This window comes from Camelus dromedarius, chromosome 12 (genome assembly GCF_036321535.1).
Source record: "Camelus dromedarius isolate mCamDro1 chromosome 12, mCamDro1.pat, whole genome shotgun sequence".
Lineage (NCBI taxonomy): Eukaryota > Metazoa > Chordata > Mammalia > Artiodactyla > Camelidae > Camelus > Camelus dromedarius.
The window spans coordinates 1,163,497-1,184,744 of NC_087447.1; the positions used below are offsets into that span (position 1 = coordinate 1,163,497).

General features: G+C 63.9%; 1 protein-coding gene across 1 annotated transcript; it reads right to left on the reverse strand.

The window, feature by feature from the left end:
- Window positions 1-4,459: 4,459 nt before the first annotated feature.
- On the reverse strand, window positions 4,460-20,409 carry DUSP8 (dual specificity phosphatase 8). Its single transcript, XM_064491967.1, has 7 exons — window positions 20,284-20,409; window positions 14,335-14,672; window positions 12,880-13,018; window positions 8,271-8,437; window positions 7,549-7,708; window positions 7,256-7,379; window positions 4,460-7,062 (listed from the first exon to the last, which is right to left on the reverse strand). Exons 2-7 carry the CDS (start codon window positions 14,563-14,565, stop codon window positions 6,015-6,017), a joined length of 1,869 nt encoding a protein of 622 aa, XP_064348037.1. The 5' UTR covers window positions 14,566-14,672; window positions 20,284-20,409; the 3' UTR covers window positions 4,460-6,014.
- Between the last annotated feature and the right edge of the window lie 839 nt (window positions 20,410-21,248).

The window sequence follows — 21,248 nt, forward strand, 5'->3', positions numbered from 1 at the left end:
TGCGGTCCCTGCGCGCTGCGGAAGAAGCTCGTTTGTTTCATATGTACTAGTGAGTGTCTGCAAACCTAGAACTCCCGATTTCTCCTTCCCCCCACCCTTTCCCCCCAGTAACCGTACGTTTGTTCTCTATGTGAGTCTGTTTCTGTTTGGTAGATAAGTTCATTTGTGTCTTTTTTTTTTTAGATCCCACATATGCGTGGTATCACGGTTCTTTTCCTTCCCTTTCTGACTTACTTCACTTAGAACGAGGATCTCCAGGTCCATTGATGTTGCTGCAAATGGCATTATTTTATTCTTTTTTATGGCTGAGTAGTATTCTGTTGTATAAACACACCACAACTTATTTACCCAGTCGTCTGTTGATGGACGTTTAGGTTACCTCCATGTGTTGTCTGTTGTAAATGCTGCTGCTGTGAACGTTGAGGTGCATTGTCTTTTTGAATTAGAGTTCCCTCTGGATATATTATGACTTCTCCTTGACTGCAGAAGTCCTCTCCCCTGCCCCAGACAGACCATATTTCATCGGTTTTGCAGAAATTCCCCCACCCTGCCTGCCATTCAGAGCCATACAGAGCCACGCCTCACTTCCCATCACAGGTGGTCCACTTCTGCAAGGCCCCAGCGATGCGCATTCCCACCTCTGCCCTCTCCAAATACAGCCTGGACTTTAGAGCCTCCCTGAGAACCCACCTTCTTCACCCTTCCCCTGCTCAGAGCTCCCTCAGGTCTGAGCCTCAGAAGCACTGTGACAAATCCATCCTCAAGAAGACTGGTCTGAGCAGAAGGGGTCTGAGGGCCACTGAGACCAGCTACTTCCTAGATACTTTCAGAGGCTGCTCTGCCTGTCAGAGTGGAGCTTGGAGATCAGGGAACTGAGTCAGCCTCCCACTCTACCCTGACTCTGGGGGATGCTGAAGTTGGTTCCCCTCCGTGGGCCTTGGAGAGGGCTGGACTGGGCCTCTACAGTGGTGTGCAGCTCTGAGACTGGTGGTTTGTGGCTTGTTCATTGAACATTTTCTGGCACCTTCTGTACCAAGGACCGGATGCCTTGTGTTCCAGTGGGAGAATGGAGGTAAGCACACAGCTTTGATAAAAGGCCGACTGGTAGAGGTGCACTAGGTGTGTGATAGAATGTTACTATTCACCCACCTTCTTTCCCTCCTTCTCTGCCTTCCATCCATCCATCCATCCATCCATCTCCTCACCCACCCTCCCATTTACCCATCTATCCGTCTCCACCCCCAACTACCTACCCACCCATTCATCCATCTACTCATCCACATACCCCTATCCACCCATCCACTCCTTAATCACCCATCCTCCCAACCATCATCCATCCATCCATCCATCCATCCATCCATCCATCCATCCATCTGCCCTCTCTCCCTCCCAGCCACTCACCTACCCACTCATCCATCTATCCACCCACCAGCCGTCCACCACTGCAGTCTAAGTGCCTGATAATTAGGTTTTTTGGTTGTCAAGTGCCTGATTGTTGTCAAGCTTTTGATTGTTGAGGTGTCCACTTCATCCATTTGGAACAAACACATGGCCACCTACACAACTGAAGAGCCAGGCCACCCCACCCATGAGGGTCCCTGTTCAGAAAGCCCTGGATGACAGATAACTGATCCCTTGTGTGACCCCATGTTTCCCTTTAAACATACCTTAATTCCCACTTTTGTCTTAATTCACCAATGAAGAGTGAATCCTCAAAACCCTGGGCCCCCCAGCCTTGACCCCAATAAGAGCAGAACCCCAGGTCTACACTCTCTCTCTTCCTGTGACCTCTCTGTGTGATCCCCGGTGTGTTGTGTATCTTCCAGGCTCTGTGAGTAACAAACCTTGTTTTTCCAAAGTTCTCTGGTGGTTGTTGCTGAGCGGTGTGGCGGGCAGATGTCTGTGGGGGCTTCCATGAGGAGCGCAGGCCCAGGTGAGGGCTGCCGGCTTCCCGGCCCCTAGAGCACAGTCAGCAGGCTGAGACCAGCCACAGAGGATCCCGTCCCACTCATCTGTCCAGCCATCCAAGACCCATCAAGTGCCTAACTCTCTTGGCTTGGGGGCCGGGGCAACACAGAGGCAGGAGCAGGGGTACCCAGCATCAGGGGACCTGGTGTTTGGGGACCGGGCTGTGGGGTCGGGTCGAGAGCAGGTGGAGGCCAGCCCACCAGGCCGAGATCTTGCCTCCCCACTGCCTTGTTCAGCCCTTGGGGAATCTGACCTCTGGGAACCTGGGGGACTGGGGAAATGGCCTCCCTGATGCCACTGGCCCCAGGGTCCTGAGGCCTTCTGTACCCCTGCTGGTCACCTGCCCCTCCCACGTCAGGGCAGGGGAAGTACCACTGTGCCCGTGCAACGACTATCAGCTTTTTCCAGTTCTGTTTTATGGACTTCAAGGGGCTGCCAGAGTTATAAATAGATGTTCCTGAGCTAAAGATAGCCTTGCCAGAGCCACAGCCAGTGTCTCTAGCTTTTGGCCTCTTGGAGGACTTCTGAAGATGCAAGATCTGAGGACCCTACCTTCTCCCGCAGCCTCACCCTTTCATTTTCTCTCGCTTCCTCTTCCTCCCAGGCCTCCAGAAACACACGTACACCACGCACACGTGTGTGCTCACCCCCTTGCCCTTGTGCTCATATACACACACGTGTGTGGTCACACCCACAAGCAGAGACACAGGTCTGGCTGTTGTCACTGGTTTGGGCTACCTGCCTGCTTGAAAAGGGGGAAGGAGCTGTAGGGTGAGCAGGTGAACCCTCCAAGAAGGGGCAGAGGCCCTCCGGGAACTGGCGCTGCGTTAGCCGGGGGACTGTGGGGCTGGGGCCCAGGTCTGCTGGCGAGGCTGCCTGGAGACTGCGGGCGCTAAGTTCTCAGGAAACACAGAGGGGTGCCTGGCGTGCCGTGAACGCTCAGTGTATTGGAGCCGCTGTGATGGTAACAACCAGACCAACTCTGGAGTGACCCAGAGGGGTCATGTCTAAAATCTGTCCCAGGGTAGCACACCATGGGCGCTCAGAGCTACTGTGTAAACCCGCATGGGCATGTGAACCTTAACCCCGCCATGGGGGCTGGTCTAGCGCGTTCCGCGCACACACTGTGATCAGGGAGGGAGGCCTGCCTCCGGGGAGAGAACCCACACTCACGTGTGCACACACGCAGAGCTCTGCAAGGGCACGTGGAACTGTTCCCAGGGGTTACTTCTGGAGAGAGGGGTGGGGGGAGCTAAGGGGTAAAACTGAGTTTCCGTTTGACACAGTTTGAAGTGATGTGAATTTTCAGTAGCATGTAGCAACAGAAAAGGGTGCTTTACAGCCCAGGGTGCAGCCAGGGACGTGGGCGCTGCCTGCCCAACCTGCCCGCTGGGCTCAGGGTAGTGAGTCCCGGGCAGTCTGACTTTCCAGGCCCAACTCCCCAACCTCCTGGGCCCAGGAAGCCCCTCTACCACCCACCCACCCTCCCCAGCCTGAAGAAAGAGGCAGCCTGAGGTGCAGAGAAAACGTCCAGCTCAGAATTTATTACAACACGTTTCCAAATACAAAAGAAGGGGACAGGACAGGGGGCAGAGTGTGGCCGCGCTGGGGGAGGGGTTCTGAGGAGGGGTGGGCAGCTGGGTGGGTGGCCCAGTCCAGAGAGACCGGGAGCCCTGTCGGGGTACCTGCCACCTCTCCTCCGCTGGTCTTTCCAGCAGATAATAGGAGGGGGCTGGGTCCATTCCAGGGGACCCCCCATTGCCAGGGCACTGGGCCGGGGCAGGAGGGGTGGGAGGGCCGAGAGGCCTGGGGGCCCGTCCCCTCCCCCTTGGACCGTGGGTAGAAGTGACAAGGGAGGGGCTGTTGCCCAGTGCCTGGTTCCCCCAGCACAGGAGGTGGGGGTGCGGCTGAGGCAGGACCTTGTCCCCTGTCCCAGCTGCTCACTTTGGGGTCACCAGTGTCACAAGAGCCCCCACGCGCCCCAGGACAGAAGCCACAGGAGGCCCTGCAGCCCTGGAGAAGGACGGAAGGAGGGAGGATAGGCGTGGGACCTGCCTCGAGTTCTGAGGCCCAACCAGTGGCCCCGACCACTGTCTCCTGGACAGCACAGGGGTGGGGCGCGGAGGTGGGGGCCAGTGCATCCTCCACACCCAGGGTCACCTCAGAAACCCAACGCAATAGACAGACAAGAGGCAAATTTACATAATCAATAATAATAATAATAATAATTAACCAATAATAATAAATACTTAAACCTCTAATCCATGGATTGCAAATACAACAATGATAGCTTATTTTCTGGGGGATGGGCGGGGACAGAGGGGAGAGGAACAGGACTTCAGGTCATAGGAAGGAGGACAGGGACATAGGGCTGGGGGTCAAAAGAAGAACAAATAGAAGAAACAGCCAGAGGACAGCTGGGGGGGCAGGCACCCCCCCCACATGCCTGAGGACTCAGTCCTGCCCGGGTCACCCCTCCTGCCAAGCCCCTGACCTAGTCCCAAGGTGACCAGCCCCTACCCCTAGACTCTCTAGGACATCAGGTTGGAGGACGTTAATTCCTGCCTCCCAAAGCCTTGGGTCCCACCGACCCAAGAGGGTGGGGGCGGCTGGGGCTTTTCTGCCCTCACCCCCAGGCTGGCCCGCCTGGGCCAAAAAGCCACCTGCGGGTGGGGACTGGCACGTCACCTCAAAGATACCAGGGAGACTTCAGAGAGGAGAGCTCCCCGGGAAAGGGGTGTACGGGGGGGGGCTCTCTCCTCCGAGGTCCTTGTGGGGCTTGGGGCAGACATAGGCCCCCTTCATCTGCTTACATCAGGGACCTTTATCTGCCTGGAGATGGCTCTCCCAAAACTAAGGGCCTCACCCTCTAGGAGTGAAAGGGTTTGACAGGCATTTAACTGCCCGCTTCCTCCGCAAAGCAGTCACTCGTGGAGGTACCTCAACCCGCAGGACCTTCCTGAACTCTAGGTCTGGCCTGGGGCCTGGGGCTGGGGGGGCCTGGGGGGGTGGGACAAGAGCCCACACCAAGCCTCTAAGTCCCTCTGCCCTCTGCTCAGTGGCGTGGGCACTAGCTGGCCCAGCTCCTCTCGCCTGACACCTGCAGGGGCCAAGCCCCCCTCCTGCTGTTCCCCACCTGGCAGCTGGCGCTAGGGGGCACCCATGAAGCGGAGGAGAGGGGAGCAGCCTCCTCTGAACCGGTGAAACTAGACCCAGGCTCAGGCAGGAGTGGAGACATTCCATCTCCAGCCCGCCCTGGGGACCCAAATCATCAGACACTCCGGGGGCCCCCTTCACTGCACTCCGGCCCTGTTCCACACCCCAGCCGTCTCAACACCCCGGTCTCCTCAGGCCCAAGCCCTCAACACCCGCCAGGCCACAGGCCTGGGGGGATGGGCAGTGGAGGTGCCCTCAGTGGCACCAAGCCTTGGCTCCTGGAGCTGACAGGCTGCTAGAAGTGCCCCCTCCGCCACACCCCGGCTCCTTGAGACACTGCCTCCCACCTATGGCTTTGGTGCAGAGCCCGGAAGAAGCAGGGGAGCTGGAAGAGGTTGGGGAGGACGGGTTGGGCAGGGAGGTTCTGCGGCTCAGTTTGTGGCAAAGTTTTTTTTTTATCCTTTTTTCCCCCTTTTTCTTATGTAAAAAGTGCACAAAAGCTCAGCAGCCTCTTTGCATCGATCAGCAGTGTTTCCTGGGGGAGCGGGTGGAGGGGACCCCAGGCCTGGCACCCCAGCCTGCAACTGAAGGTGGCCTCATATTGCTTAGAAACGTGGGTTTCAATTTAAATACCAGACAGTAAAAATAGAGCTCCGAGGGCCGCCCGCAGTGTTGCCAAATCATTGCCAGAATGAACAGCTCAAATAAATAAAAAAATTGAAATATTTACTTCTCGATAAAAATCGCAGTAAAACCATTTACCTTTCTTTGCCATACATATACTATATATTTATAGCGGGCCGGCTGCTGGCGGCCCAGCCGAGGGAGCGGACGGCGGCAACGGCGCTCGGGGCGCTGGGTCCCCGCGGAAAGGCCGCGCCCGGCCGCGGTCAGGACACCTCGATGACCTCCACGCTGCCGGAGAAGCTGGCCTGCTTGCCCAGGGTGGCCAGCTCCTCGCCGCGCGCGCGCCCCTCCACCATGCCCTCCTCGAACTCCATCTGGCAGCTCCGGCGCTTGAACTGCGTCTCCGGGGCCGGCTCGTCCGGCCAGCCGGTCCTCGCGTCCCGGGCCTCGGGCCTCGCCGCCTCCCGCCGCCGCAGGTCGCCACCGCCCGCGCCCTGCCCGCCAGCCCGGCCGAAGGGTGCGAATCGCGCGCCGCCCGCGCCCTGCGCGCCCTCGGGGCTGAAGCACCAGGGCCCGTCGGGCGACGGCGTGCCCGGGGAGTCGAGCGGTGGCGCCCAGCCCCCAGGGCCGGCCGGCTGGCCGGGGCCAGGCAGCCCGGGCGCCGACAGGGCCGAGAGGCCGTGCCGCGGAGTCTGCCGGGGGGCGTCGCCGAAGTTCAGGAGGCCGTGGGCGGGGGAGCGCGCGGGGGAGCCGGCTGGAGGCCTGGGCCGCCTGCGGAGCCTCGGGCGCGTCTCCGGCGCCGAGTCCGGGCTGTCGGGGCTGGGCGAGGGCAGGCCCAGCGCACCCCCCGAAGGACTGTCCAGCTTGCAGAGCTTGGGGGCCTCGCCGGGGTCCGGGGGCCCGGGGTGGTCGGGCCGCCGGCTGGGGGCGTAGGCCGACTTGATGTCCAGCGAGAAGGAGCGCTTGAGGCGGTTGGTGTCCTGCAGGCGGTCGGAGGAGAGGTGCAGGCCCCGCAGGCCCTGCTGCAGCGCGCTGGTGGCAGGGGCTGGGGCCAGGGCCTCGCCCCCTGCCGTCTGGGCGCCCTCCCTGGCTGCAGCAGCCGCTGCGCTCCCGGTGGCAGCGCTCTCTGAGGTAGGTGGTGGCAGCGGTGGCAGTGGGGCCGCAGGGCCTGGGAGGGGCTCCGGGGTCCCCGGGTGGGAAGCCCCGTCGCCCTGCAGGGCGGCCAGCAGTTTCAGGCTGCGCTCATACTCCAGCAGCTGGCCCAGGAAGTTGAAGTTGGGCGAGATGGACGGGCGCCGGTCCTTCACGAACCTGGGGGAGGGGCAGCTCCGTGGGGCGGGGCTCCTTCTGGGCCAGGCTGCCGGCCGGACTTGCCCGGCACCCACAGCCCACGCCGGGGCACACACACCAACGTGCAGACCTGAGTGTGTGGGGCTAGGCTCAGGCCTCCCCCTCCCCTGAAGGGGCTGTTAGTGGCTTGAGGGGGAGGGGAGGGAGGGGCTACCTGTAGGCGTCGTCTGAGGACATGCCCATGGTCTTCATGATATACGCGATGGCAATGGTGGCAGAGCGGGAGATGCCGGCCAAACAGTGGACGATGACTTGGCAGCTGGACAGCTTGGCTTTATCTAGGGGCAGGGGGCCAGATGAGGGCTGGGATGGCACAGTCCTTCCCCGAGCCAAGGCTCGGGCCCCGCCCTCCCTACTGCCCATAATCCAGCTCCTTCCTGGGAAGAGCGCCTCCCAGGCCCCCTCCTTCAGGCCGCCCTCAGTCCCCTACCCGCCCGGCCAGCTCACCGATGAACTCGATGGACTTGTCCAGCCAGGGCAGCAGCTTGTCACAGTAGTTGTCATTAATGGGGATGCGCAGGAAGCGGCTCTCACAGATGAAGTCGGGCTTGGGGCAGGAGCTGCTGGCGTTGAGGACATAGCTGATCCCGTTCTGGGTCATCAGATCCTGGGGGAGGGGAGAGCGGAAGATCAGGCTGGAGAGGGGTGCTGCCCGAAAGGAGGTCCGAAGCCCGGGATGTGTTCAACGTAGGAGCCTGTGGCTCCTGCAGCCCGGGCATCTGTCCGAAGGGCTGGGCCTGGAAGCCCCCAGGGTTCCCACCCTGAGCCTGCAGCCCGGCCCAGCGCTGGGGCTGAGGGCCGCTGGTGGCCCACCGCGAGCCCCGCCCACAGCCTGCGGTAGGCTCCCAGGAATTTTACGGCCGCCTGGGCGTGGCTCCACCCTCCTCCCTCGTCACCATTTTTAAAACACGGGGTTCTTTCAGGGCTGGCCAGGGGCCCAGTGACATCAGCAGTCTGGCATGTGGGCTCTGCCGCCAAAGGGGCAGGGAGCTGCTTCCCGACCCGGCCCTGCTCCGGTGCTGCCAGCCCCCTTGGGTCCTCCTGTGCCCCCCAGGCCGTGCTTTGCCCACGCCGTCAGCATCCATCCCGAGTCGGGAGTGGGCCGACATCAGCGCCCTGCCTCCCCCAGCCCGCCCAGGAGCTGCTCTGGGCTCTAGCCGTGCACACACCTTGTTCAGGACGTCCTTCTGAGAGCCCAGGTACAGATGGGGCAGGATGCGGGTCAGGCCCACGCTTGGCACGGGCAGACAGGGCTGGGAGATGCTCATGGGCAGCAGGGCAGTAGGCTTGCCCTCACAGAGGCCAGGGAAGCAGGAGGAGAAGGTGGCAAAGCCCCCTGCAGAAGGAGCAGAGAGGAATGTGCGTCAGGGGCCCGGCCAGCTGGGGTGGGACAGCCAGAGCACCCCACCCCCGACGCGGTTCAGCCACACCCGGCCCGGACCCAGTCCACATGATGCCAGCCGCGTGAGCCTCTGCCCTGAGCACCTGGAGGGCGGCTCTTATGGCGATGGGGCTGCGTGCTGCGCACGTTTACAGCCTGCCCCACAACCACGTTCCTCCTCACACTAATTAGGGGCAGGCCCCATCAAGGACGCCGCTGTGATGCCTGTAAAAGCGGGCTGAGGTGGCTGACCAGCACAGCACACTAGGGGCCGGGGCAGCAGGGGCTCAGAGGCCATGGGGGCCTTCCCAGCAAGGGTTTGTATTCCCAGCCCCTCCACACCCGTGCCCTAGGGCTAGGCTGGGCCCTTCTGCCTCTCCCTCCTTGCCTCCCGTTGGCTGGGAGTCCCAGGCCAGGCTTGGATGCCAAGGCTGGGAGGCAAGGGCATCTGAGGGGGCCCACCCCCAACCCGGGCATGACATCACCCATGGGAGTTGGCACAGCCGCAGGGGCACTGGCACTCTGGTTCTGGCTCCATTCCACCCAGCAGAAACTGGGCTGAGAGCTGGGAACCCTGGGGGCTGGGAGCACACGGGCCACACGCTCTACACGTGGTTGGTATGTGTCCAGTGGCCTTCCCCGCACGCCTCCTCCTGGGGTACAGGTCCCGGGAGCCCCTCTGCCATCCAGAAAGGCCTGAGAGGGACCCACTGGCACCGTCTGACTCAGCGTGTGACACAGGCCTCCGTTTCCTTGTCCTGCCTGTCCCAGGCCCTGATGCGAGGCTCACAGAAGATGACCATGAAACAACCTGGCCGCATGAGGCGGGGTCCCCAGCACCCTTGCCTGCCCTGGTCCCCAGAAGCAGCTGGTGCTGGAGACCTGTGTGATTCCCGAGGACCGAGCTGCCTGGTGACCTCCACCTTCACCCCGGGCCCCGCTCAGTGGCCATTCTGTACAAGCATCTGACCAGAATGCTGGCCACGTGTGCTCCTGTGCCCCCAACCAAAGCATGACTTTGGGGAGCCATTGAGGTGGGGCACCATCAGCCTTGGAAGGGAAGGGGTCCCTTCATTGGGCACCTGCTGGTCAGGCAGGGAGAAGCTGGTGACTGGCACCACGTACAATGTCACAGCTCTCAGGTCCCCACAAGAGGAGGCTGGGCTGAGCTGGGCGTGGTCAGCTCCTGCTCACCATCCAGAGCTGGGGGATCCCCGGACGCTTCAGCTGCAGGACAGGCCCCAGGAGGCACAGGGTCTGCTCTCCCAGCAGCAAAGCTGGGCAAGTACGGGGGTGTGGGGGGTTCCACCAGGAACCTCCCTGATCAAAGGACAGTTCTGGCAGGTGCAGAGACCAGTCGGCTCTGCTGCAGTTCCTCAGGTAAGGCCCCCAGGAAGCCGGTCCAGGCAGAGCCAGGCAGCTAGGGGTGCCCCCTACAAACTCCCTATAGACGCCAGTCCTTCTGCAATGTCAGGGCCACCCCAGGCCCTGGGGATGGGTGACAAGGGAGGGCCACCTGGGACAGCACCAGTGCCAGCAACCCAGACCCTCTGCTCCCTGCACTCTCAGGGCCTGAGGTGCCCCTGGCCGTGGCACTCTCCAGGACACCCGTGCCTCAGGAGGGACCCCGCCCCCAACCCTGCGCTCTCTGCTTCGCAGGTCAGAGGAAACCACACTGCAGCTCCCAGCCCCTCACAAAGAAATCCCCAACCGGCACAAATGCGCGTGCCGGGGAGGCACTCACTACCCGGCCACCGCCCCCACCGCCTCCACCGCCCCCACGCGCCTCCTCTCGCACCACACGCTCCTGCCTGGGTGGGGGGGGGGGTGCCCCCGGTAGCGCCCACCACCCTGCCGCGGCTCCCGGGCTGGGGCTGCACCCACCCTCCGCGCAGGGGGGCCGCTCTCGCCACGGTCCCTGGCCAGGGTCCGAGGGCGGCGTGCACAGGGCAGGATGGCCTGCTGCGACATCACCAGCCTGTATTCCGCAGCAGTACGCACAGGGCGCAGGGGCGCAGCCAGCTCCAGGCCGGGCGCCCGCCGCTTAAAGGGCCAGGTTCCCTTTCCCGTCCCTGTCCCTGCCGGACGTCACCAGCCGAGCAGCTGTGGGGGAGGGGGGCGTGGCGGTGGTCGCAGCCACGGGTTCTGGGACCGCAGCATGGTCTGTCCCCACTGCCCTCTCCCGCGAACCTCCCTGTCCTGGAGCTCCCTTCTCTCCCGCTGTGACAGGTGCGCTTCCTTGACGCTCCTCAGCCCCACCCACGGGGGGGCGGAGTCTGGTCCTCTCTTCTGGCCTCTACTGAGGACCCGCCCACCGTGCCAGTGATCCTCAAGAGCCCCTTTCCCCCTTTGGGGTGAGCAGCACCCCTCTAACCTTGCCCCCACCCCTCCCATTCTCCATGGTTCAGGCGGGAGCTGTGGGCAAGGCCAGGGGGCTGTCCCCAAGTCTCGGTCCCTATTTGGTGTCACTATGAGCCATCCTCATACAGTGGGGGGTGTGGAGGGGTGTCATGACTCCTCCTTGGCCCAGCCCTCAGAGAAATAGGGGCAAATACTCTAACCTTGCAGGGTGACGCAGCTCCAAAGGCTGAGTGAGCCAGGTGGCCCAGCCAGGTCCCCGTGAGCCCCCTTGGGGCATCCCACCCAACCCAGGCCTGCCTTGCCAAGTTTTGGGTGAGGGCACCGCCCCCCACCCCCAGGGAGACAGACCTTTAGAGGCTCCGAGCTTTCCCTGGACAGCCCGGGGTGGGGGCTCCTCTGGGACCCTCTTCTCAGACTCCCAGAAGGGCCTCTGCTTCCTCTTCCCTCGGGAATGAACACACACACACACACACACACACACACACACACACACACACACACACACACACACACACACACACACACGTGTTCCCAGCTGGGCCCTGGGAGAGTCCTGTTCTGCCTCGGACACCTGTAAAAATCGCAGAACTCTATCCTCCCTCCCCTCCACTCTTCACCTGCTTAGTCCCATACTGAACCCAGGGCAGCGGTTGAATCCAAGGGTCTGTAATTCTGCAGCTTCTGGTTCCCCACAAACAATGCACACAAATCCCATATCCCACCCCAACAAACTCAGGACCACCAGAGGTGGGCCCCCCGCCCCCGACCATACACACACACTGGAGGAGCAGATGCTGACCGCCCTGTAACCACGCGGACTGTGACGCGGAGGGTTCCACCGGCGCCGGGACACCTGCGGAGAGCAGCGCACACACCGCCCACGGTGCCGGCCCGCCCCGCTGCCTGCCACACGCCCTTCAGGGCTGGCTCCTACAGCGCCTGTCTGCGAAGTCTGCCCAGGGTTGCCTGGCTCCGGCAGTTGATGGAGCCTGCCCACATCCTCTCCATAATATGGGCTGTGCTGAAGGCTGTGGTGTCCCTGGACACTCGCACAAGGCCAGCCTGGTGCCCACTGACCACCCCTCATGTCTGTGTCCAGGAGGTGCTCAGGGCAGACGGATATGCAGAATGAACAGAAGTGTCCCGCCAGCGGATGCCGGGGCGGCCCTCCACATCCTCCACCAGCCTGCCACAGCCCACGCACAGAGGCCAGGGGCACGTACGGGGAAGGGCACACATCCCCGGGACAGGCCGGCTCCACCCGGCCCCAGGACCTGGGCCACCTATGTGGGGTGCGGGGTGGGTTCCACAGAAGCATACCAGCCACTGCCTACAGGATGAAGAAGTCAGTGGGAACCACAGCACAACCCGTGTGTGTGTGTGTGTGTGTGTGTGTGTGTGTGTGTTTGCGCGCGCATGTGCACACACACGCGCATGGGGTGGGGGGTGGGTCAGGCTGCTCTTGGGGAGAGGGAAGCCCTGTGGGGACCTCTGCTGGCCCCGAGACTGCAGTCCTGATCAAGTAAGCTATTGCCAGGCCACCTGTGCCAGCTGGAGTATGCAAGGGACCTGCCTGTTTGGGACCACTTCTGGCCCAAACCAACGTCATAGTTTCCCCAGGATGGGGCCTCTGTCCCCTCCCTCAGACAGGCATTGTGTGTCTGTTGGGGGGGTGGGGGGACGCATTTCCAGAGCAGAGCCGTATCTTTGCCCAGATTCCCCCCTCCTTGCCACAGGCCTGTGCTGGGGTTTCCTCCTATCCCCCTCTTCACCTGCTAGTGGAGGAGGGGTGGGCCTATGCTGGAGGGGGTCCTGAAGTGTGGGGCACAGGGGAGGGGTTGGTGGAGCCCCTGAGAACTCCAGAGCACCTGAGATCCCCTCCTGTCCCTTCAGTGGCCCCAGCATATGCTGGTCTCTGGGCTTCGAGAAGAGAGTAGAGAGGGACCCAGAATCTCGTTTCCTGGAACAGCCCCCCTGCCCCACCCCTGCCCAGCTGATGGCGTGGGGAGAGCCTGCTCACAGCGTCCAGAACTCACCCGTGAGGATGGCCACACTGTCAAAGCAGCCGTCCAGCTTGCTGAGCAGGATGGAGAGGAAGCTGTCTGCGGCCAGCACGCTGGCGTCCCGGGTGCTCTGGTCATAGACCACCACGTCCTGCGGCTCTGCGGCCTCCACCTGGGGGCCGTGAGGGAGAAGGTCAGGGCACTGCCAGGTACCTGCCACCTGCTGGCCGGCCCATCCCCACTGCAGCAGTCCAGACGGAAAGGAGGGGCTGCTGCCACCCTGATGCCTCGAGGGGGAGGCAAGCGCCCAGCTGAGGTTCACACCTGGACAGGTATAGATGCCGACAGCCACACAGGTGGACCCTCAGAGCTGGTAGGGCAGGGGATACTCACCCCCATGCAGCCCTGCCCCGCGTGCACTCACACCGTGAAGGTGACTTAGACAGGGGTAAAGGCAGTGGGGTGCCCCAGGAGGCGCACACAGGTGCCCACAATGGCAGGGGCACGTGGATGAGGCCTGGATGGGCTCCTAGGGCACCTGAGGGAAACAGACTCTTCCTCAGGCATGTGTCGGTGGTTTTGAAGGTGGGGTGCCTTTGGGTCTGGGCTCCTTCCCTCCCCAGCTAGTGACTGGGAAACTGAGGATGCAGCAAGCCTCCCCCGCCCGCCCCATAAGGATTCAGGCAGCAGCCGGAGGCTGGGGTTTCCACCTGCTCTCCCCGCCCGCAGTGCCTGCTGGGGCCCAGATGTTGAGTGGCTCCTGCGCAGAGAGCAGCTGATGCCCCCGCCCCCAAGCACGCTCAGCCCTTAAGCCAGCTGAGCTGCCAACCCTGGGCCAGATGATGTCACCAGTGGCCAATGGGAGGGCGCTCTGGCCGGGAGTCCTCGCTGGGGGTTATTAATCATCGGATTCCCCTCATTGGAGGCTGTGGGGAGCCTGTGCTGCCTCGGGGTGGGAGGCTCCCAGCTGGGTCCTCTCACGTCCCAGCCTGGCACAGGGCAGGGCCTGTGACCAGGACCCCTCCCTCAGCCTCCGGGCTCCCGGGCATGCCACCCCTCCCCCAGTGGAGGAGCCACTGCCTTCCCAGGTCCCTGGCCCAGCGGCCCGTCCCCAGCACTGGACTTCATACTCCTGGGGGGGGCGGTGGGCAGAGGCAGGACTGTCTACTGCAGGCGAACTGAGCCATTCTTGGGGGCCACAGAGAGAATTCCTGGTCCTCCAGACTCCAGAGGGGAAAGAACGGGGGGGGGGGGCTGAGGACACAGACTGCTTGTGTGAGCTCCTTGGCTACCCCTCCCATCCTCTTCCAAGTCCTCACAGCAGTCAGAGTGCTCCTGAGCCGGCTGCCTACCCCCCCGCCCCCCCCACCCCCCGCTGCCCCTCTGCCGCCTGCCCGCCCCTACCTGGCTGCCCCTGTGCAGGCCACACACGTCCCCTCATCCAGTGCCCCCAGAGCCCTCGCTGGGCCGCGCGGGGCGGGGCGGTACCTGGCCGCGCACGGCGGGCTGGATCAGCTCGGCGATGGTCACCTTGCCCTGCTGCAGCCGCCGCTTCACCAGCTTGGAGCAGCAGATGTTGACAGAGCTGAGCACGTGCCCGCTGTTGTACTCCACAAAGGAGCGGCTGTCGATGACCAGCGGCCCCCCGGGCCCGCCCCGCAGCAGGCTGGCCAGTTTCCTGGCGTCCATCACCTTCCGAGGGAGCCGGTCCCCGGCCATGGCGTGGCAGTGGGCAGTGTGGAGGGGAGACCCCCAGAGCGAGCGGGGGCTGCTTCGAAGGCCAGGGTGTGGCCTAGGGTTCCAAGCGACTGGGCATGGCACCAGACCTGCAGGGAGAGGCAGACGGTCAGCAGCGGGTGGGCGCCAGGCCAGTGCCCCAGACGGGAGTGATCTCAGAGGGGCCGGTGGTGGGGCTGACTCCAGGGCACCAGAGCATCTGGGCCTGATGTGTGCCCGTGGGGCCCCGCCCCTTCTGGGTGGTCAGCGTCCCTCTGGCTCCTCCACGGAGGTCGAGCTCCCTGACCCCTCAGCTCTTGAGCTGGAACCTGTGAAGTGTCCTCAGTGAGTGGCCATCCAGTTCCGCACCCTCCAGGTCACAGTGTCAGCCTCCAGCAGGACGCAGCAAGGCAGATGGGGGACTACAGATGGAGGGGCCTTGGGGCCTGGGCTGGAGAGGTGGGATGAGGCCTGAGGGCCCCTCCTCTGGGCCTTTGGGTCTACGGACCCTTACTTATTCCAGAACACTTCTTTCTGACCCTGTGGCTCCTGTCGCCTCATCCCTGGGAGGCAGACCCCTCCCCAATCTGGCCTCCACGTCTTCTCAGTTCCCAGGACCCCAGGGCAAGACAGGGGTCCAGAACATGCCCCCCACCCTCCCTTGCTGCCAAGCCCTCCCCTCCCCGGCACACCCTCGCTCCCCAACCCCGCTCAGCCCCATGGCTCCAGAAGCCAATTATCTGGATGGGGTGAGTGGGGGAGTCTCCTGGACGTGGTGGCCAGGGTGGGGCGCTGGAGGGGGTTCGGGAGTGGAGTTCTGCTCCTGGGTTCTGCAGGCCAAGACTTAGACACGCCATGGGCCAACGTCTGCCTCCTGCAGGGACATGACACGTGCTCACAGAATAGGGGTGACACATGGCCTGGGGTCCGAGGCACAGCAGTAGCCTGGGGTCTAGGACACCCTTTTTGGGACTGGTAGGTCCAAGGATGGGGTGTGGCAGGGGGCGCCCAAGGGCGCCCATGGGGCCCTGCTGGCCTGTATGTAGGACCCTCAGGCTCAGGGGTGCTTGGAAGGAGTGGGAGGTGGATGGGGTCAGGGGACTCAAGAGCCCTGGGCAGAAGCTCCCCCTACAATTTGGTGCCAAACCTCTGCCCCGCCTGTTACCTGTCAGAACTGGCCTTTCTCTAGGCCCACTCAGGCCTCACAGCCCTCTCCCCCTGGAGGCATTTGGCATAGGGATGATGAGTTTGCTTTAAAGATGGGGAAACTGAGGCTCGAGGAGGGGGTGGGATCAACTCAAGGTCACATGAAGCAGACTGGACAGAACCCAGGGCCACTCAGTCAGGGCCTTCCCTCGACCACATCCCCAGCCAGTGTGGGGGGGGGGGAGGCTGGGAGACGGCTGCCCCCCAGGGCCACAGAGAAGACCCCCTCGGCGGGGCCCCAGCTGCAGGGGCAGAGGGTGTTGGGGTGAGGGGACGTGTTGCCCTTCAAGCAGCGCTGATGACACTGCCGCAGCTGCCCCATCCCTGGGCCGCCCTCTTGGGGGAGCTCCCTGGCTGGAACTCTGGGCTCCTCAGTGGTAGTGGGGAGGCCTGGGGGTGCAGTTGGGGCTGCTCCCCACTCCACGCCAAGCAAGTCCGACAGCAACAGGGCCCACCTCATGAGGGGGACCTGCCTGTGAGCCAAGGGGTCCCTGATTTGATTCCTGTACCAGCTTTTTCCAGAAGCTTCTCCTGAGTTCTAACCCAAATCTTGTCAAGGCTGTGATGGGTCATGGCCACCAGGCCCCCTCCCACACACGGCTCCTGCAGGCCTGGGCAGGGCCTCCCCACCTTGGATGTGGGACCAAGAGGCCAGTTCAGAGGCCCAGGGCCCAGAGAGGGGTGAAGCAGGGTGGGGACACTGGGGGTCCAGAGGGTCCCAGCTGAGCCCCTGGCCTCAGAATCTTCATCAGCCAGGCGGGGGCGACTCCCTTTCACCTGAAACAACAGAAGCCAAAACGGAATTTGGTGCAGGGAGGATGGAGGGGACTGGTAGGGAGAGGCCTTCACTCTGCCTGCAGCCGGCCTGCGCTGGGCTACCGCCCCCGGGTCCTTCAACAACCAGAGAAGGGCTGGGGTGTGGAGGGGTGCCCACTCTGCAGAGGGGCATGGAGGCTGGGGAAGGGGTGGGCGGCTGGCTCCCAGGCCCAGTACCTAGGCCCAGGCCCCGCCTCCCAAGGAACCCTCCAGCTCGGCCCTATTAACCACTGTAGTATTGTTATTTGCAGCCGAGGGGGACTCATTAGCAAGTTGGCACCTCCACCGTCGCCATGGCAACAGCAGAGGTGCCAGGCAACCGCTGCTCCTGCGGCAGCCGCTCAGAGCAGCTCGCTCTGCAGAGCCAGGTCCCCTCCTCACTGGCTCCCACCCCTCCCTGGCACTGCAGGTGCCCAGTAGCTGAGCCTGGGACCACCCCCAGCCAGGCCACCCCTCTCCCCCCCAACTCTCGACCCCCAGTCCCAAAGCTCAGAGGGGTGGATGGATTCCTCCAGGCCCCTCCCTGTCTGCTCCACCTGGTCTTAACCCTTCTCACTCTGGGCACCCACGTGCACAGACTCATGCCCTGCAGCCCTCTCTCTCCCACCGCTGGAGCGCCTCTCCTGCAGACCTGTGGCACTCAGCTGGCTTTCTGGGAGTGCGCCCTCGCCCACAGGGCCTCCCTGGACCTGGAGCTCCTGGGGGGCAGACCCCTCACCTCCTGAAAGTGCAACAGAGATCAGGGCTCAGAGCTGGGCACTGGGGGGTGGCTGGAGAAAGTCGGGACAGCCTTGGGGACACCAGGTGGGCAGAGAGGAAGGAGACTGTAGGGTGTGGGCCACCCCCCTTTCAAGGACCCACCCCAGGCTCAACCGAGACCCCTTCCCTGGGAGCTGAGGGGGAGAGCATCCAGAGCCTGGGGCGGGTGGGAAGGAGGAACAGCCCTCCTTGCCCCAACCAAGGGGACAGCAGTACCCAGTCCAGAAGCAGAAGGAAGGCCCTCCCCTCCCTGCCCTGGCTGGGCGTGGCCTGCAAAGCCACAGGCAGCCCCCTTTCCCTGGGGAGGCCAGGTACCCAGGCTGCCTGGCCCCTGTGCGCTGGGCAGGTCAGACATGCCCCTTTGCACACTGACCGCACACCTCCTTTCCCACAATGCACCCCACCCCTGTGCACACTGTCTCACGTGACAACACGTGCGCACGTTCATGCGGTCGCTGGACGCACGCATCACCACCCCCTCCATGCCAAGCGCCCCAAGCTCCAGGAATCCCAAGCCCCAGTGCCAGCTACAGCACCTCCTTGCACAGTCGGCTGCGGCGGCCCGCACTCGGCACATCCCTGTCCCTGAGCGCATGTGTGACCAGAAAGCTCCCAATTCAGGGCAGCCTCATCAGATTTTGCTCAGAGTCTAGGGAACGCACGCCCCCGGGGCGCAGACAGCAACTGCAGCTCTCACGCAGACGGCGACTCCGGCCCGAGTGGTGCCTGGTACACACAGGCAGGCCTTCAGGAAGAGCTGCCAGCGGAGGGACCCACAGTGCTGAGACGTCCAGCTTGCTCTGACCCAGGCAGGGGCTTTGGAGGAAGAAACTGCTACACTGAGGAGGACAGGAGAGACTGGGAGGGGGTGACCTCCAGGAGGCAGGGGGCCCGAGTGCTCACCCTCAACTGCTGTCATCAGGGACCCCCAAATGTTCTTGCCCCTGCTCTCCCCCCGCCCTGTACTGGCCCTAGTTCTCGGGATGTGTGGCATGGGACCCAAGCTGGCCTTCACTTTGTCCTGGATGAACTTGGCAACACCAAGCAGAACCAGCCTAGTATGGGGAGGCAGTGGGCTTGGGAGACAGTGAGGTGAGGCTCCTGCCCTGCCCAGGGGTCTGGGCTGAGCCTGGGCTAGGGGGGCTTGGCACGTGGGTCCTTGACAGGGCAGGCCCAGGACCCTACACATGTAGATCTCCTGTTTCTGCCTGGCTTGTTCTAGCCCCACTGATGTGCAGAACTTCCACTGGTCACTGTCCCCCATGCTACACACCTGGGCCAGCGTCTACCGGTCATTGTCCCAAGGGGTTCAGGCAGAGGTGGCTCAGCCTGTGCAGTCCTGATGGCCAGAGTCTGAGCTACGTCTCTCTGGCGGTGGGTTTGGCTGCCTCCACTCCTTCCCCTCCGAGCTGCACGTCTAGGAGCCGAGCGGACACCCTCTGGCTTCCTCTGGCCCTGTCCCATGGCCCCACGAGCTCTGTCTGGTTGAAACCTCTGGGCCCTGAGGTCGGCCTCAGCCTGAGGGGTGAGGCGATGCTGGGAAGGGTCCTGGAGCAGATGACTCCTGCATCTCTGTTCCTGGGAACCCACTCTTCCCAGAGGCAGCCTCTGGGGCCCAGGCACCTTTCCAGGGGCCGAGGGCAGCAGGGGACTAGAACCTGCCCAGCAACTCTCCTGAGGGCCGCAGGCGGCCTACAGGAGGCATTTCAGTCAGACTTCAGGACGAACTCCCAGCTCCTGGTCACACGGTCTGGCCATCTTTGGCGGGTGCTTATCAACTATCTGCGGAGCAATGGAACATCTGTCCTCCCTGAGCAGGACAGGGACACTGGATGCTACCCTCATTCCCTGGGCTGTGCTGGGAGCAAGGAGTTCTGAGGGAGTCGACGAGGAGCGCATGGACCCTCAGACCATTGTGGACCCCTGGGAGCAGGGGCACAGGGCAGGAAGAACACTGCTTCCCTGGCCTGCAACATCCCCACCCCCACCCCAAGCAGCACAGGAACACGGCAGACGCCACACTAGATCCGGCCACCTCTCTCCTCCACGCGGCAAAGTACCCCCAACATTGCAGCACCCAGGCCCCAACACCCCCACTTCAGAAGCCAGTACAATTTTGCAGCAGGAAGTCAGAAGTCAATTCTCCCAGAATGTATGACCTGGTGGGGGCTGGGCCCATTGTCACCCCCTCCCCTTCAGGCTGGACCAGTAGGTACCCTCCAACCCTAGGTGGGCGGATAGGCTTTAGGGGGCTGGGTACACTCGGCCTGGCGGTGCCAGCCCCTCCCCCAGCACCCGCCGCTGCTTCTGCAGCAGGCTGGCGGATGGTCTTTATTCCGCAGAGACCAGCTGAGCACCCCGACGTGGGGGTGCGCTTCGCAGCTTGTCTAGACAGGGGAGACGGCTCCGCAGTCCTTCCCCACCGGACACAGAATGAGCCCTTTCCTGAGGCTCCCGCGGGCCAAGGCCTCCGCATCTCCCCGCCGGGCCCGGGGAACGGACAATTTCCTCCAATTCCGGGGCCCAGCGTGGTGCCGTTCGGGGACGTCTGGGGCTCGGGAAGGGGCTCGGACAGATCCAAGCTGGATCTCAAACGGCCCTCCTCGTTCTTAATTCATGCCCCTCCCCCACCAAATTAAGCAAGCACTGCAAGGAGAAAAGCGGCGAAGCCGTGGCCGGGTGTGGGCCGGGCCGGGGTCCGCTGGGTGATGCGGGAGGCGGGGGAAGAGCTTATCGGTCCGGTCAGTAGCGTCCCTGCGAGAGGGGTTAGGGGCCCGCGGGCCGGCACCGCTCACCTCCAGGCCGCCTCCTCCTCCCGGGTGCCCGCCGGGCGCAGCCCCCGAGCGCTCCTGATGCGGCGCCCACCTAGCCGGGCTCAAGGGCTCCGTGCCGGTTAACCCCCACTCCGCCGGCGCCCCGCGCGCCCCCCGCCCCGCTCACCTCGCTCACGCTCGCCTCCCGGACGCACAGGGGACCTGAGCCGCGCTCAGCGCGCCCACTCTGCCGCGCCGCCCATGGGCCCGGCGGGGGCCCGCTCAGCTGGGGCCGGGGTCGGGGGAGCGCGCGGGCCGCGTCGTCGCCGCCGCCGCCGCCGCCGCCGCCGCGGGGAGCGCTCGCACGGGCCGGGGCGCGCGCACTGCGGGCGGGCGCGCGCGCTCGCGGCGCGCATCCCAACCCGCGGCTCGGCGGGCGCGGCCGGTGCGACTCCGGCTCGGGCTCGGGCTCGGGCTCCGGCTCCGGCGTCCGGCAAGGGGGGGCGGGGGGGTGAGCGGCGGAGCCGGCTCGGCAGCCGAGCTCGGCCGCGAGTGACAGGCCCGGGGCGGAGGGCGGGGCCGCCGGCGGGGATGAGGTCATGCCGAGCGAAAAAAGCCCCTGACGTCACCTGCAGCCAATCAGCGCGCACGGCTCCGGGGCAGGTGACGTCAGCCGGAGCCCGGGCTTCGGGTGCAGATTAGAGGCGGCGGCCGCCAGAGCCAGGGGCGGGCGAGGTAGGGTGGGGGGAGCCGGGCTCAGCGCCGCCGCCCTGCGCCCTCGGCCCTCAGCCCTCACCGGCTCTTAAAGGGGCCGCAAGGCGTCCCAATCCCGTGCCTGGACCCCGCCTCCGGGAAGCCCTCCCAGCCCCAGCGCTCGGCCCCACACAGGGACTCTTCCCTCAGCTTCGCTGCACACACACCCGCAGAGGGTCCGCCTGACCCGGTCCCGAGCGCGAAGGTCCTCTCCCCGCCGGCCTGGCCGGAGTTGGCGTCCCCTCTTGCGCCCCACAGCCTTTGTTCGTGCGGGGCCTGCCTCCGGGAGAGCCTTCGCTAGCCGGGGGCCCGGCGCGAGCGCGCACCGCGAGCCCGGCTCTGCGCCGCGCTTTACCTGCGGCATCTAAGCTTACCCTCTCCACGATCCCTGGAGGTGGG

Bases quoted from the DNA above. Each gene is read 5' to 3' on its own strand.
- DUSP8 (XM_064491967.1), bottom strand. From the start codon at position 14,565: ATGGCCGGGGACCGGCTCCCTCGGAAGGTGATGGACGCCAGGAAACTG. The intron at 7,709-8,270 runs GTGTGTGCACGG...CCCCTCCCCCAG, and splicing joins AGAAGGACGTCCTGAACAAG to GATCTGATGACCCAGAACGG. The intron at 7,380-7,548 runs GTGAGCTGGCCG...CCCTGCCCCTAG, and splicing joins CAAGTCCATCGAGTTCATCG to ATAAAGCCAAGCTGTCCAGC.